This window comes from Haliotis asinina, chromosome 2 (genome assembly GCF_037392515.1).
Source record: "Haliotis asinina isolate JCU_RB_2024 chromosome 2, JCU_Hal_asi_v2, whole genome shotgun sequence".
Lineage (NCBI taxonomy): Eukaryota > Metazoa > Mollusca > Gastropoda > Lepetellida > Haliotidae > Haliotis > Haliotis asinina.
Window position 1 is genome coordinate 87,302,330 of NC_090281.1, and position 17,422 is coordinate 87,319,751.

Below are 17,422 nucleotides of genomic sequence, written 5' to 3' on the forward strand. Positions count from 1 at the left end.
CTGACGCTAACACTGGAATCAGTTACCCTTAGTTCGACCGGTCAGTCAGTCACACATACGCATGCTAACATATTCCGGGCGTTTCGCCAGTATCAGCCTCTAACCGGTACAGTTTCAATAAAATGACGACAATTTCTCAACCTAGATTATGACATGGTCGAAATTTAACATTATATGAAATTTTTAAACGTTTACTTCAAAACCTGGGTGTAGAAATGATCTGTGAAAAGTCACGCCAGAGGTTTACCCGATTCTGGAAGGAACCTTCACTGCATAGAAAATCGGAGATACTGTTTGACACGTATTCGATGAACCTGCGCACTGAACGCGTTTGTGACAAGTGGGCGGGGTAGGGAATCTAAACGAATACACTTGGTTCTTACGATTACGCTCCACGAGGCCTGAAATTCACACCTAATAAATTCCACAAGGCCTAATTACAGTTTGCCACATGACACTATTGAGGTAGTTGGGGAGTGAAACCAGAGTGGGAGAGGCCACTGATCAGTGGACGGGGATCACCCTGTTCGGGATAGTTTTGTAATGAGACTAGTCTACTGTGAAAACATTATGGTTTGATAGATGAAAGCACTTACTGTTAATCTTAATAAAATTTGATCTATTATTACTGGAGGAGTATTTTTAGAAGTGGATATTATTCAGTTTCCTTCTCCAGGTAACACGCGAAAGTACGAAACTTGCTGTAAGTATGTATGCTTGCAGCTGTGTGCATATCTACGTAAGTGGTCCCAGAAGATAAGGCGTAACTCGGGTCATGGAATATGTGACAACACCTTGGGTGGAGGGAACGTCAAGAAGGAGAGAGGAGCCACTTCACCAATGATGGACACCAAACAAACAACAACGTGGAAGGATGGCATAACAGTCTTCACACGTTATCCAAGTGTCACCCGGACATATTTGACTTTGTCAAGCTGATCAAGCGTAAGCAGTCCAGGACCGAAGTGAGAAACAGCAGAGAGGTCACCCATGTGAACCAGCAAGAAGACGTCGCTATGTAGCAGCTGACCAGGGATTGCTGCGAGCCAAGACCAGGCTACTCACCTGCACCATCACTGTTCTGGAGCACACAGACTCAGTATCCCTCTTGTTTGGTGTTTGGGAACAGTGAATAACAATAAACATAAACAATTTCACCTATGATAACATGTTACATGATACAGATTTTCTTGTGATAACATTGTACAAGATAATGTGTTATTCCTGTGGTTGACCCACCTTATCCTCGAACCAGTGATACGGATGTGATAAATCACTGTTAAAAGCATATTTGGTTTTTGTTGTTTCTTATTATTCACCCCTTCTGTGGTCAATAATGAACCAGTCAACCCTAATCCCCTAAAACCATTGAGGCATGAAGTCCCAGATAACCGAATGAGCTGTACATACGTAAATGAACAGTTTTAGGCCTCATGGGACCACAGCCTTACTACAGGTAAGCACTTGAACCCCCACCCACCCCCTTTGGATCCGCCTAAGCATATATACAAGTTGGCGTCATTTGTCAGATTGTGACACATCCAATAGTGGTTCATAGGTAGGTTTACAACAATCAGATGAAATGAGAACTGGTCGCTGTGGTGTTTCCCCGCTGAAATGTAGCATGGTCTATCAGTGCGCTAGTACAGTAAAACACGCATTGTTTGCGTATGAACTGTTGAAACTAACTGTTTCTTAACTCATAAGCAAACTACCACCAGTCCTGATGAAACGGGTACTGAAGAAAGCTATCTATTCTATTGTATATCTCGTCAGCCTCCTTGTCCTTGCTTCACGCGTTTCTTATAATGTCAAGCAATAACCCACTTTCAGCCTTAATGGACACAGGTGCAGCACTTGAATTCCTTCACATCACCAAACAAAGAAAAATTCCGAGCCTTTCGGGACCATCCAACCTCGAAAAACGAACGAGAGCGCGTTGTAAGATGAGATTTGTGAGACGCCTCTAAATATAGCATTTCACAATGTATACAAACTCAGTTGTTTGAAAAGGGGAATGCCCATGTTTGTAAAGGAGAACGCTGATTCTAGCATCAACAGCAAAATAGTTTTACTGACAAGGATCATATAGTGTAGGTGTATTGCATTCCCTAACACAGAACGAGTTGTGCATTGTATCGTGAACTATGTGGTATTAATTTTAAGACGTCCAGAGACAGTAAATGCGAGAGAGAGTACAAATCGGATGGTACCTTTACTTGACTGACTTAATACAGGCATACTAGAATACGAACACACATGGCGTGAGAGCCAGATTGTACGAACTAGTTGGACTCTCACTCTAGAGAGGTTCATCTTTAGAAACCACACACAACGTTCTTCAATAAAGGTTACATTCTGAGTTATGTGACCGGCCTCTGGTCCAGTGACAAAGATATATTTAGCCGAAATGCCAAATAAGAAATATGTATTGTGTACGTGTTTCATGTTTGATTGGCTCAAATGGATCCATACATCGTCTCCAGTCAGATATGATATGAGTGGATGACGTTGGTGAGTGAATCGTGTTAAACGCCGTTTCAATCAGGTTTAACTCAGTGATGCATAGCCAAACTGTTTCAGATATTGCTCAGGGTATCGATTAACTCCAGACACTTCGTGAAGTGAAAATGTGTAAAGGACATAGAATAGAATAAATATCAAAATACAATTTGTGAAATACGCGGTCAAGACGTATTAAACATGTCTACATCGTAATCCCCCCCAATACTTTCTTACGGTGCAAACGTATTTGACACCTCATGATGCAAACATTTTAGAAGACGCACAAAATAAAATCTGAAAATGATCAGCTAAAATGGGCAAAACGTTGAGCTCTTCTGTATTTCAGGGGAGTGTGACTTGCAACTTGTGTATGACGCAATGACTATAAGCATTGATGCAGATTGCTGTATTGGGATGACCAAATGATTCTGGTCCCACCACATGGGTTGCTCCTACTTAAAATACTTTGATTAATCCGAATTTGGATTTATATGTTAAACCAAGATCATTTGACAACCGACAAAACCGTTTAATTCTATCAACAGTTTTCTGATACCTTTTAACATAAGCATCCCTTTTGATTTTCTTGATATAAAAAAAACAACACGAACATGACACATTTTATTCATTCTAAATATGTACATGACTTTTGTACATAAATATGTACATGATTTTATTGCACTCTGGATAGAATTATAACGGCACAATGTAATGACTGACTTATTATTTTGTGTTGTGGGCATGATAATGGGGAAAAAACATCTGTATGAAACTATTTCTTGAGAAAAAAACCTATTGTCTTTGAATTTGGACCTCCAAAATACCAGAAACAAGTGCATTCTCTTTCATTTGCTTTCATCTGACCATTTCTGATTTGAAATATAGTAACGTGTTTCCCTTGAATAACGATAAAGAGCGTGTTCTGATGGATTAAAAAATGTCTGCGTGAATTAACAGACCGTCAGAGACCGAACAGCGTGGTTTGTAAGTAGTAGCGACGGTGTCTACAATATATTTCCAACAAACGGAAAATGACACACCCCAGATAACACAAGGTTTGTATTGGGTTTCATAACTAAAAGACTTTCTGGTTTAAATTCCAGAGGTGTACTGACATATGCCTCCAAGAACGTAAGATGTTTATCAAAGGGTGCCAGTTCAAAATGGAAAATAATACACTCCACGAACCCAGGAATCCTCCACGTTTGAATCCATTCATGACACACGATATATACACCCATACGACGTAATCACCACTGGTATCATTGGGCGGAAGATCACGACAACCGATTGCCATTAGCTTGTTTTGCGACATTCACATTGCAGCTCAACTTGTCGAACGACATTTACATGCATATTATTTACATTGGGTGTAAGGTTCATGCCAAACACAAACACAATACTTAAAGCCACGAACCAAAAGACTTGAGCATTATTGTCATGGGATCGAAGTTTGATGTTTGACATGTGGAACCTCATATATTCCTATGACCATGAATACTTGCAGGTTGTTGACAGTGGGCCCTTTTCCACATTCCAGATATGGACAATACTTCACATTTCACATCTAGCTGGCCCAGTGTAACTATAGTATCAACCACTGATATCAGTTGTTCAGAAACCGAAACGCCATTGAGTCAGGTTCCTCAAGGCCTCTGGAACTCGGTAGTCAAACATGAGAAAATCGGAATAATACACCTGAAACAGCTGATCCAGAAGGCCAGGGGGGATTTCACGGTAATAGTGGTACAACAGGTGTTCCGTGCCACTGTGCTTATAAGTCACAGAACGGTCGGGAAACTTCAGGTGGGTGGCTCCAATCCTTTTCAATACAAAAGCGGAATCTGCATCAATGTTACTATAGGATCCAATAAAATCATATTTAACTTTGCAGGGGTGACACAAATCTACGATCTTTTCCCAGTGTTCATTAAACGGCTCTGACCTTGAAGAATCTATCAGATATTGCACAAATTCATAGAATGTCAATTTTAGGCCTGTTTGACCTTTAGTCCGGAATCGCTTCATGATGTTTTTACCGTAATGATTCTGAAAGAACTGATTGACGTTCTTGCCTTGGAACTTGTTCCTGAAGGCTGATAGCACACGTTCAAACGGTTCACGGGTAAACATGAACTTGTAATAATGTTTCAACCTATATTTGATCTGTTGTGGTGTCATGTCCTTGAGATGGGTCAAATGACGATCGTATTCTCCATGAACAAGGGGGGACCTCAGCTTTAGAGGGTCCGTTGCATTCATCTTCCCTGTCAACATCAACATCATCCTTCGCCAGTTGGTGCAAGCAGCCTTGGGTACCTGGCAGTATATGATCTTGTATTTATCGTCAACCAAAAACTGTTTGAACATTGCTGGGTTCACGCTGTCGTCGTATTGTTGGCCTTCACAGTATTCATCCTTTGTTGTGGGATGAGATCCAGACGTCTGTGAAACAACATCAATTATTTTACTAGTTGACTGCTGCACGTGGCAATGACATGGGAGCATTTTTATTGAAGTATTAAAAATATAAAAATATTTTACACAGAACATATTGATAAATACTTGAACGGGGCATGTCAGAGCAATGTGGGCTCATTGCAGCTAACTACATATTATTCAAGTTTCGCGAAGGCCTATGCGTGCCTTATCTGCAAAGATAAGAACAGTGTAAGTGTGATCAGCACCATGAGGATTTCTACACAATCATGATTCGATGACTTGAGTCAACCTAATCAGCGACCCTGACCATCCGAATCCTCCTAGTCGCTCTCACGACAAGCATGGGGTACTGAAGATCAATTCTAACCCAGATTTTCACTGGAAAACAGTGTGAATTGGTGTATCCGATCTGAAACATTGTTTGCATAATTAACTCAGTCGGCAGTTACAAATATGTATTGGGGGCCTGATGCTGCTTCTGCAAGCACTTTTTCATTTTATAACTTGTGACTTTGTAATGATCAGTTCGTTACAGCGGTGAATCTTGGATCGGTGAGTGGCTGGGTAAGGTTTAATGACGCTGTGGGGCGAGTGAGTATGGTTTTATGCCACTTTAAGCAATACTCCAGCAATATCAAGGCAGAGGACACCAACAGGGGTTTCACACATTGTACCCGTGTAGGGAATCGAACCCGGGTGTTCGGGATGACGAGCGAACGCTTTAACCACTAGGATACACAACCGCCCCGTTAATGTTGCAATGGAAACATTATAGGTTATATCACGGCATGTAAGCTTAATGTTTGATGAAGCATAAGTACTGCAGGTCTTCACTTAACTACTTTGTTGAAACCTACGACACATGTTTGGTTCCAGGGAGCTGAAAAACAACAGTTGCCTGGCGTGCCGTGGGGACGCAGCTCCGTACCGCAAATTATGATGTACTCCCACACGTAGCATGTATATAGCGCAGCATATGTCAAAGGACGCTTTTTCAGAAGGGTGTGGTGAATGTGTGATGCTTTCAGTCGAAAGTCTTTACATGTCGTATTATCTGCGCTTCTACTTACTGAACCAGGTTTAGAAGGAGACTTGGCTGTCACGTGACCTGAAACCAGAGAGACAGGTTGCCTGTAGAAACAGTAGTACATTTTACGCACATTTTGTAAACGTGTTTGAACAACAATTATTCCACAACCTCCGGTAGAATATATGCACCATTGTTTGATAATAGCTAAAAAAGAAGCAAGAAATAGTAATTCTATTGTAATGTATTTGATACCATTATCATGCTTTCGTTTTGGGTCGTAAATACAGTGTTAGCTCTTATGTAACGTTTTGGGTTTTAAATAACATGTTGGGGTTTAGATAACGTCTTGGGTCTTAAATAACGTTTTGGATGTTAAATAACGTTTTGGATGTGCTCCAAATTTGTTGGTCGCTTCGATGTTTATGTATTTTCTTGTACCCGTTCGCTGCAGATTTGTGGTGTTGATAATAGTTACACCCTCACTCACTCTTTGGCTCGAAAGTTACAAACTGATCGATATCTTAGGCTAACCTTGAACTTGTCTTCGTGTACAAGCCTTTTATTGATCAGGTTTGGAGTGATATTTACATACAATGAAAGATGGTGGGAAATGATGAAAAACACTAGTATATTAATCCATTACTAACAGCCATATTTGTAACTCTTATCTCCGAGGACTGTAAGGACGAGAAAATACTTTACCAATCGTTTTCGTTTAACATAACATCTTGATGTCTTGCGCTGTCGTTGCTGAGTAATTACATATCTTATGTACATGCGTTTGTTTGTTGATGCAATGTCAGAGTGAACTGATGATGCGCGCCGCTGAACAGGTATTATATTGTTGCCTAGTTACACAGTCGTATTTGTCTTGATACCAACACACCATCTCACTTGTGAAACAGATGAAATATTACTAGGTCGATGAATGGACGCAATATGATGATTAAAATACTTTTGTGATGAAATAGTTAAAAAACTGAATTGGATCTTGTGAGCAAAATTAAATCTTCATTTGAGGTTTGTTATCCATGGTCATAGCTTTTGTCGGACAGGAACGTTGCGGAACCTCTGGTGTCGTCACTATGTTGATAGTGATAAATATACGTCGATCTCGTACAATTGGCTCTGGTTCTGTAGATGTTTATACTTTTATCTAAACATGAGCAAATTATCTCGCTCTGATGCTGAGTCGCCTCAAGGGATCGACTAGTCCACATGAACATATGGTTTAAATCGAGTAGTCCAGACTCAGATACAGATTTAATAATAATAATAATAATAATAATAATAATAATAATAATAAAGTGCCAGGATCACCCAAACCCTCTCTGCTGCATTTCTATCTCAATCTGTAAAAAAAAATAATAATAATAATTATTAAAAAGTCCAAATCTAATACAGCTCCAGGGCCTGATGGCATTCGAAACCGGTATTGGAAACTGTTTCCCTGTGTCCAAGCACCACTCCTTCACTGTTTCAATTCTCTTGTGGATACAGGTGATGTTCCTCCATGGTTCTGCAAAGGTCGCACAATACTCCTTCCCAAAAAAGGAGACTTGACGGATCCCAAAAACTTCCGCCCTATCACATGTCTAAATACTCAATATAAATTATTCACAGGGTGTTTGTCAAACCTCGTGTCACGTTACTGCTCTTCCAATGAGATAATTTACAGAGAGCAGAAGGGGGCGAGAAAGGGATGTTGGGGGTGCAAGGATCAACTTCTTGTACAGAAAATGATTTTGGAAGAGGCTAAAACATACCACCGCAACCTCTCCATGTGCTGGATAGACTACAAAAAGGCATACGACTCTGTCCCTCACGAATGGATTCTGAAGTCTCTTCAGTGTATTGACCTCCCTGAGCGACTACTTGATTTACTCAAGTCTTTAATGAGTTGCTGGTCGACTCAACTTGAGATGTACTCGCAAGGAGAGGTGCAGACTTCGGAATCTATTCAAATCAGAAGGGGAATATTTCAGGGGGACTCCTTCAGTCCATTGCTCTTTTGTCTGTCTCTAAATCCTTTGAGTTTCCTGCTCAACGGGGAGGAAGGGTACCATCCCGGACCTCCTCAGCACAGATCCCCAACACCTCTCACTCATCTCCTCTATATGGATGACATCGAGCTCCTTGCCAAAGGAGAGACCAATTTGAAAGAACAGGTTCTCCTTGTCGAGTCCTTCTCTAATGATATTGGCATGACATTTGGACTCGACAAATGTAATACTCTTCATCTGAAACGTGGCAAGGTAACTAGTGATGGATCGGTCAAGTTACAAGGGGGAGGAGTTATTGAGCATCTTGTGGAAGATCAGGCCTACACCTATCTTGGAATGCAAGTTCGAGACAAGCTCCAGAATGCCCAGATTCAAGATAAACTTCGGGCCGAGTATAAATCTCGTTTAAAGAAAATCTGGAGTTCAGAGCTAAATGCTCGAAACAAAGTCAAAGCCACCAATACCTTTGCTGTGCCAGTCCTCTCCTATTCCTTTGGAGTAGTTGATTGGACAAAACAAGACATCCAGAATCTTGACCGCCTGACCAGAAGGATCATGTCTGATAACAGAGCACACCACCCTCGCTCCTCTCTTAATCGTTTATATATGCCAATCAATTTGGGAGGACGGGGTTTGATTAATGTGGAAGCTCTTCATGACAGAATTTTATTGTGTACTTTTGCACATATTTATTTGTCAGATGATCCTCTGGTGATGCACGTCAAGATTCATGATGAAAGCAAGGAATTCCACAGCTACTTTAAGCGTGCCAAGGTTGTTGGACACAATTTGAAATTTGAAGTTGATTTTGTTAATGGCGATGTACTGCTGGACGGTACAGTGATGGGAGTAAACCAGGTGAAGTCTTTCACCAAGTCTGCCCAGAGTCGGTCCTTTATGGAGAAGCTGTCTGAGAAGCCATTGCATCGTGTGTATATGCAGTGTGTGGAACAGAACAGCAATCCAAGCGACTCCTTCGCCTGGATGAAGTCGGCTGGTCTCAAATGTGAAACTGAGGGCTTCCTTTTTGCTGCTCAGGACCAGTCACTTCCCACTCGCAATCGCCAGAATGTGATTCTTAAAGAAAATATCAATATGAAATGTCGTCTTTGCAATCAATTTACAGAGACTGTCCAACACCTTGTTAGTGGATGCCCTTCCTTGGCACAAACAGTATATCTTAAAAGACATGATGGCATGGCTCGCTGCTTTTATTATCGTCTCCGCCATGCCTGTGGCTTTGACTCCGAGGTCCATCCATGGTACGACGCTGAGCATGTCCAGGGCGTCCTGGAAAATGACAACTACAAACTTCTCTGGAATAGGCCAATATACAGCCTGAGACGAATTCCAGCCAACAAACCTGATCTTGTCCTTTTTGATAAAGCCAATGAAATTATTTATATCATTGAATTTTCTGTCCCTTTTGACAGCAATGTGATTGGCAAGATTCAGGAAAAGCATGATAAATATGCGGACCTCGCCTTTGAAATGTCTCGCTTGCATCCCAAGTACACTGTCGTCAGGCTCCCCATTGTCCTCGGTGCCCTTGGTTTGGTACCTCCTGATCTCTTGGCGCAGATGAGGAGAGTGCCCGGGTTCTCCACCGGGAGCACAGCCCTTCTGACAATCTGGGTAATGCAGAAGGCTGCAGTGTTGGGGAGCCTTCATATTCTCCGAAAAGTTCTTGGTGGGTTCGACTAGGCAGTGTTTCCTGGGAGAAGTCCCATTCGCTGTCTGGGCTGCGTGTAGAGGGGGCGAGGGCCCTGAGCTGATGATGAACTTGACCAGCCTGACTGTGCCAGGATCACCCGAACCCTCTCTGCTGCATTTCAATTTTTAATCTGTAAAACATAATAATAATAATAATAATCTTTCACCATATATACCATGCGGTAAAATATATCTACTAGGTACCAATGGGACCTCATAAGGCCTAGAAGTCACCAAATGTAAAAAACATTACTATATATAGACAAAGTAAATAAATAAATAAATAAATAAATAAATAAATAAATAAATAAATAAATAAATAAATAAATAAATAAATAAATAAATAAATAAATAAATAAATGCGGACAGGCACACCAACTCCATCGGTGGACACACCAATTCACTCAAACAGACAGTCAGTCCGACACATCAACTCCCTCGGACAAACGTATACTCGGACAGACACCGACTCACTTGAACAGACACACCGACTCAATAGTGGTGAATCTTATATAGCACAAAAACCTATATCTAAAATACAAAACTATGCGAATACAGTACAACGGCAGAATTGTCTTAATCCAGTTTATCTGCTTGTGTGGATAGCAGACATGTCGTGGGCGTGATAGAATGTATATAGTGGGCGGACAATTTTACACCCAAAAGAGGAAATGAATTTTACATAGAAAAAAGGGTTGTTTGAAAGGTATATGCGGTGCAGACTGACAAAATCACTTATTGAGATCTTCTCCCGCGTACCCGAACACGGGTCGTGCCTCACTTAGTTTATAAGGACCTGTCTCATACAATATTCAACCGCTATCAGTGCGGGTGACAGTGTAACACGGCTTTACATGTTTTCCGCTGAATACCGAACCTAGATATGTGGTGAGCGAACGCTTTAGCCACTAGCTTAATCCACCGATAATCTAAATAATGGGGTGATGAAGGTTTCAACGTTTTCGTGCTTGCGTGCTTGTGTTCTGGGGAGGTGACGGGGGCCATCAAGTTTGTACTCATGAACACTGGGTGAGCGGGATGTCATTGATTTTGTACATTGGGGGTCACTTACTTTGTACACATAATTTGGGGGAGGGAAAGGGGAGCATTCTCATTGTGCATGCTCCTCCATAAAAGTCATCAACACCCTCCAAGCCATAACTTATCAACGGCCCCTAAAATCAATATGTATTCCTCACCTTTCTTGTCTCTGCCCATGACTACCACACTGTCATTAGTCTTCGAAAAAATGGCGCTGCTCAACAAGAACGCCAAGCATATGAGCGTCCCCACTACAGCACGGCGGGGATGGAGCCTCATCTTTAGGCCAGTGTGGCTTCAGTAACAGTCGTCACAGCACGTCCATCTGGAACACATACGCATATACATCTTTTCCATCTTCCTTGCAATGTCTTACCCTCACCCTGTCAGACAGAAATTATCAGTTCATGTACATTGTTGGTTTCGTTTTCCAACCAGGCGGAAAGATGTACTAGATTCACTCGACGGTAACGGGTATAGATGCGGGTGACTAAAGCAAGCCTTCTCAACTTGAGATGGCAGGTGCCCTTAGTGTGACCTTTCAATCCTGTTTAATGAGGTTCATTGCAGAGACCGATGATGTTTATGTTTTTGAGACGTGAATGTTTCACACAATACATGTATGTATTCTTGCAAAACATTTACTTTTGATCCTTCCATTTTGTGAAATGTAAGTGATCCAGGATTGCTGACGACTTTTATAAAAAATACATTTTCTTTCGTTGCTGTGGTTGTATGTACGTCGTAACACGGCCCCTCTCGTTCCGTGCGTACATTCTGTACATGATAGTAAATGTACTCAGGTTTCAACTCCCAAGGTAAATTCTTATAGCACTTTCTACATATGGATAGCACACGACGCCACGATCCTCAGCTGGCAGACGAGGTAACTCAAAATGATGATGACAAAAGTTATATAGAACATTTAGACATGTTAATATAAAAGATAGGGGTGGTATAGGTCCAAATTGTTTACCCGGATACCCCATCACATATAGCCCCATCTTACCCAACCCTGATACATTATGTTAATTCCTGACATCAAATTTGTAAGAAATGGCAACATATTCTTCAGGTTGGAGGCTAACATTTAAGTGTTTTTCAATATCTTAATGCATATTCGAAACAGGTGACTGTAAATTATGCCTACATCTTCAAAGACAATACAACCTTTTAATCATGAAAGAATAACATATTACCTTGTTTGATCAATCATTGATCCAAGGTATCCGGGTATCCGGGTCACCCGTCCCAGTCCTAGATGCTAGATGTTTTACTGTCGGATACCCACTGTTCGGTGAACAAAAACACCCCTTGTAGCAAATGCTTTGGTGCGAGGAAGATTCGAAAGCATACAAATCTAGGTCAGCTTGCCGAGCAACTCTTTATAACATGAGCGTTGTATACATAAGTGACCTGGTACATGAACACATGTTTTTAAAAATAGCCATAAAGTACATATATAAAAAAGTACTTACACAGAAAAGCAAATAAGAAAAACGGATATGCTTGTCACAGGCCTGTGTAAAACGGCCCTTTGCTTTGTCATACCGGCTCCCTAAATTGCCATTATCAAAACTTTCCGTGTGAGACTAGAAAATAAGTCGGCAGTTCTTGCCTATTATATCGACACTTCTGTAACATATACCTTAGCAAAGTCCGACCCCAACTCTCTGCGATTCCCCATGTCCATCTAAGCGTTTCTGTGACCAACGCGGACTGCGGGGTGTCGCCGAGTCTATTTTCCAATCTTCAAGATGAAAGTAAAGTTTCATGTCCATTGTGCTGTGCTGTGGCGTGCGGTACTGATGGATGGGACCTCACTGCAACAATACAGGGGCACTTCACAGGCCATTGACGACTATCTTCAGGTAGAACTCCTTGCGTGTTTGTCGTGACATGTTGAGGGTATACAGGCGTGGTGAACTTAAATCTTAACCGAAGGACATTTCCGCCAGTCTGATTTCAGTGACGATAACGCCGCGGCATTTAGAGCGGTGTCAGTTCTTTTCAAAATCAGGTAGTTTGGGAAAACTCAGGTGCGTGGTGAGCCTAAGGTACGCACACGTGAAGCAGCAGATTAGCATCCCCACAGATTAGCATCCCCACAGATTAGCATCGCACGTCTAGCTATTTCGTGCAGCCCAGCAGATCGTCTACAAACAGTCTGCCTCATATTACTGCACAAGTTGTTGAATCTTGGACGCGCCAAGTCACTGACTACTCGAAAAAATAAATACCCGGTTTACTATGTAAATATCATATGCTTAACGTACACAGAGATTAGAACCCGGCTACCCCGACGAGCGTGTTTCCATGGACAATAAGTAGATGGTTGGACGGGGGTTGGTTTCCTGTAATCTACGCTAGGTGGGGCCCCGTCTTATTGAACGCACGAACCTATTATCATGTATCATATATCTTCAGGCTGGTTTGTGCCGAGCCGCAATGTTGAATATTGTACATGTCAGTGTTGCGAGGCGGGTTTTGATGTACTGGTTCGGTGCGCTGTCGTTAAGCGGGATATTCGGGCCAGATCACGGTCATATGTCGATGAGGGCACCGCGACCACCGAATCAGTATGTCATGGCCAGGTGACGTCGAGTCGTAGTTAGTTGAGTTTGGGTCAGACAACCCAGTGACTGATAACATCAGGACCTGTACCTGCCATTAGGATACAAAGACGTAAACAACCAAGTTCAGGAACCTGGCCAGCCCACTCCTATGTAACTTTATAAACATGGGTTGCAGAAGGCCAGTTACAGAACGGCATCCATAACAGTAACTGTCCACTGATAGGTACAAGTAACAAACAGCAGCGATTGAGGTTAACAGGCTAATCACTGACATGTGCGGAGCAGACATGTATTTAAGCAATCCCGACTTTGACCATTAATCACATTTCATGGCTGACAAACGATTCTGAAGACATCCAATGATCCAGATTATGTTAATATACATGTACGTGATTCATACCGCTTGATTAAACATATTTTACACTTCAAATGTTTTCATAAAACATGAAATACCAATGCAATATACAGTACGGTGTAAAGGGTATACTTATGGCTGTTGCTGCTCTTGCGATCGAGTTGTAATGTGAAATGCTGGGAGATGAACTTTGAACCTGTCTGGGAATATTGGGTAGAATTACTACCTCGAGGTAAGGCCAGGGACTAGTGTCGTGTCAGAACGACGGCATAAGAGGCGTCGGCATATTAGGTATCAACAGAATGCCATTATTTTGACGTCACACATTCATGAAAGTTCCACTTGAGATCTTTCGAATAGAAAGAAGATGAGCGGCACAAGATTGTTCCCTGGAGCGTATGTCGTGTACAATTTTTCCGATCAGAAAGGTGCCCATGGCGCGTCACGCCGAATACCTGGGTTCGATCCCCACATGGGTCCACGCCACGCCATGATACCGCTGGAATATTGCTAAAACGGCGTAAAACCATATTCTCTCGCTGAAGCTCTCACTCACTTATCATTCAGAGCCAGAGACACGTCTTGACTGCCCCTGGAAACAGATTCTACTTTGTGAAAAAGGTAAAATAACAGTTGAAAAAGATGTGAATGAATCACTGAAAATAAATCATTCTGAATTGTTGTACTCGTATTGTCTGACACACCGTTGAATTGGTGGGGTAGCCTAGTGGTTTAAACCGACCGTTCGTCACGCTTATGACACAAGTTTGTTCCCCACATGGGTAAATGTGTGAGGCCCATATCGGGTGTGCCCCGGCGCAGCTGAGGCGAAAGACATACGATTTGTCTTAATTCAGCGTTTAAAATTCCCATCTGCCTGACCGTCCGGTCTGTTTTCATCTCGGACGGTCAGATTTCAATAGTGGCCTGTCTGGTGGTTTGGCAGGTTTGTTTCACCCCAAACATCTCTGACGGATGTTATTGTGTTTCAGCAGCATCCAACTACAGATGATGAAGACGATGGTGTCCTTGATCCTGCTGCTGAGAAAAATGACAATGGCCATAATGACTCAGACTCATCTTTCTCTGATCTGTATTGTGAGGCAAAACGTGCCACAGATTTCTGGTTTCTATATCAGGCCATGTAGCTTATCCTTAACGTTACAATACAAGCAGTAAAATATTCAGAAACCCGATTTCTTTGTTGTTGCATATTGTTGAAACCCGGACAGGCAAGTTTCAATTCCGGACTGGTAATTTGTTAAAGTTACCAGACCGGCTGTCTGGCTTGGGATTTTGGGAGTATTAAACACTGTTTTATTCCTTTTATAGGTGCAAGCTCTCGACCCATCAAATCGCGTAGATCTGTGTCCACCTCAAGAGTGACGTCACTATGTTGACATCGTGTCAGCATCACGACTGTCAAAATCGACTTAACAGAGAAGAAAACCAGCGATTTTTCGGTTTCTGCTTGTCCCAAGAATGCTTATGGAATGTACAACGTGCTACCTCAAATGGACTAGCCTCGCAGTGAAATATCGGGGAACAGAATTATTGCTTTTGTCATTTACCGCTTTTCTCTTTAAACTCACAATGAGACTAGTGTTTCTTCTTCAACCGACAAATCCACGCTGCTGGGCCACACGCGAAAATCTCGCGAGATACGAGTTGTATGGGAGTTTAAATATACACAACTAGCACATCTCAAATACACCTGTACATGAATTTAGTTTTAACCCAACCGCCTCTTGACTGACTATTCTAAACTGTTTTTAAATTTACGATGGGCAGGAATTTGCGCAACCGCAAGCGAACACTCAGCGCAGAGCCATTTACGTTCTATGAAGGACCCGGCTCTATCCATGGAAGAAGAACAAAGTGGTACTGTGATAACGCACCTTTACGCTATGTACACCGGGTGTGTAAGTTACTTTGATAATGACAGATCTTTCTGACTCAGTATGGATTATCTCCGTGTGCTTTCTGGAGTGTCAGTACAAAGATGACTCACAATGAAAATAAAAATATGCATCCTACATCTCTGAACCCGTTGGCATCGAAGCGTGAAGACAGATGTGTGACTATGAACAGGTTGCGGTGGCTCCAGGGACGGAAAAACAAATTTTCAAGATGCATTCATTTCCCTCTTCAGGAACGCTATGTCCACACCTATTATATACGTGCACACCTTCACTTGAACATATCTGTGTACTGACTGAAAATAGTCAATGTAAGTAAAGTATGGTTACCTTCTAGTCACATGGTTAAGGTGATGGTACAAACTGACATTTGCATACAGGGTAACATGTTTTAAATACTTTTTATAGTACTCGAAATTGTCAGTTTGTAAACGCTCGTTTATGAATTGTATGTGGTGATCTTCATAGTCGAGTTCAAGAATATATTGTAAATGTTGCATATGGTGTGTCTTCACTCCCTATTTACTTGTCCATCTTGTCAGATAACAATCGCCACAAACGGTTGGGTCTCCTCACATAAGAACAACATCCGATAAGAACTGCAGAAGTTAAAACAACGCATGCCATGTCCACTGCACAGATTAACTATATGCTGTAACCTGCGTCTGCTTAATGGGATTGCTCAAAAGGAATGAAATACATAGTGTCTGTCTGTCTATCTGAGTGTGTCTGTCTGTCTGTCTATAAACTTACGGTAGCCGATAGGATCCCATTTTGACAGAGTCTTGGTCACTGATTCGTGAGAGTTTTGATGTCAAAACTGGGACTAACTGGGGGCTAACTGAATGACTACTACAACAAAAAGAGTGTGTATTTGAACAGTGTTGTGTGGTAACAGGAATTAACACCTCAACCACAAAATATAGGAAATAGTTGTGATTTGTACAAAAATATATATCAAACTTCATGAGTGATTTACTGTAAATTTTGCATTTTATTCGTCTTAAGCCTGTGATGTCTATACCAGTATATAGAGTAATTAGTTAATCCTCTTTACCTCTCAGATTAAAATGCTGTTGACATTGGCCCTGATAATACATGAGAAGATTCAAATTTCATCTCATCACATATATACGACACACTGAAGCCACGTGACTTGTGAAAACTGAAGTCAGGTAATAAATACCCGTGTTGAGCTGTGAACCTGTTGATGTCTCCGATACCCTGATACGAATATACGTTTCGCAACGTTGTCACCTTCTCGAAGGACGAATACACTTCTTGTTCACACGTACTGCGTGTGTGGTAGATGCTTCGTATATCAAGGTCTAATTCCTTCTCGTATCCTTAAACATTAGCTTTGTTTTTCATAAGGATGTGTAAGATAATAACGAATAGTAATCAACAAAACACCAAGGTGAGCAACCGGAACATTATTACAAGACAAATTGATGTAATACCCTCAAACGTTTAAGCTTGACGCATGGCGGCTTACCTTGCAGTCGCAGTATGACTTCACTTTCGGGAAAGTATCCGCTCTATGATTTAATAAGATCACGTGTTCAGCTGACGAATAAATATAGAACGTAGTAGAATCCTAGTTACCTGTCCATATCGAAGTTGGCAAGCTTACTACTGTTTGAACGATATCGACCCGACAGTCTCGTGACTTTATAGGGTGTGTTGTTTACACAGTAGTAAAACCCCAGGGGTAAACTGATCTCCAAAGAACGGCGGTGAGTTTGTTGGTTTTATGGCAGGATTTATAACTCAGGTGTCAAGAGGATTATCTAGGGTTTGAAAAAAGCGGTAGCATGTTTCAAAAGATTCTAAGCTGT

The 17,422-nt window shown here is 41.7% G+C and overlaps 1 protein-coding gene across 5 annotated transcripts; it reads right to left on the bottom strand.

Annotated features, from left to right (window-relative positions):
* Positions 1–3,112: 3,112 nt before the first annotated feature.
* Positions 3,113–17,239, bottom strand: LOC137272965 (carbohydrate sulfotransferase 11-like). 5 transcript variants are annotated; one of them, XM_067805395.1, is made up of 6 exons: positions 13,798–13,835; positions 12,383–12,557; positions 11,934–12,024; positions 10,893–11,059; positions 6,018–6,055; positions 3,114–4,950 (listed from the first exon to the last, which is right to left on the bottom strand). In XM_067805395.1, exons 4-6 carry the CDS (start codon positions 11,011–11,013, stop codon positions 4,120–4,122), a joined length of 990 nt encoding a protein of 329 aa, XP_067661496.1. In that variant the 5' UTR covers positions 11,014–11,059; positions 11,934–12,024; positions 12,383–12,557; positions 13,798–13,835; the 3' UTR covers positions 3,114–4,119. The 5 variants fall into 5 exon arrangements, with proteins under 5 accessions (XP_067661497.1, XP_067661496.1, XP_067661499.1 ...); XM_067805398.1 differs by lacking the exons at positions 11,934–12,024; positions 13,798–13,835 and adding an exon at positions 17,080–17,221; XM_067805397.1 differs by lacking the exons at positions 12,383–12,557; positions 13,798–13,835 and adding an exon at positions 17,080–17,142.
* Positions 17,240–17,422: the final 183 nt, after the last annotated feature.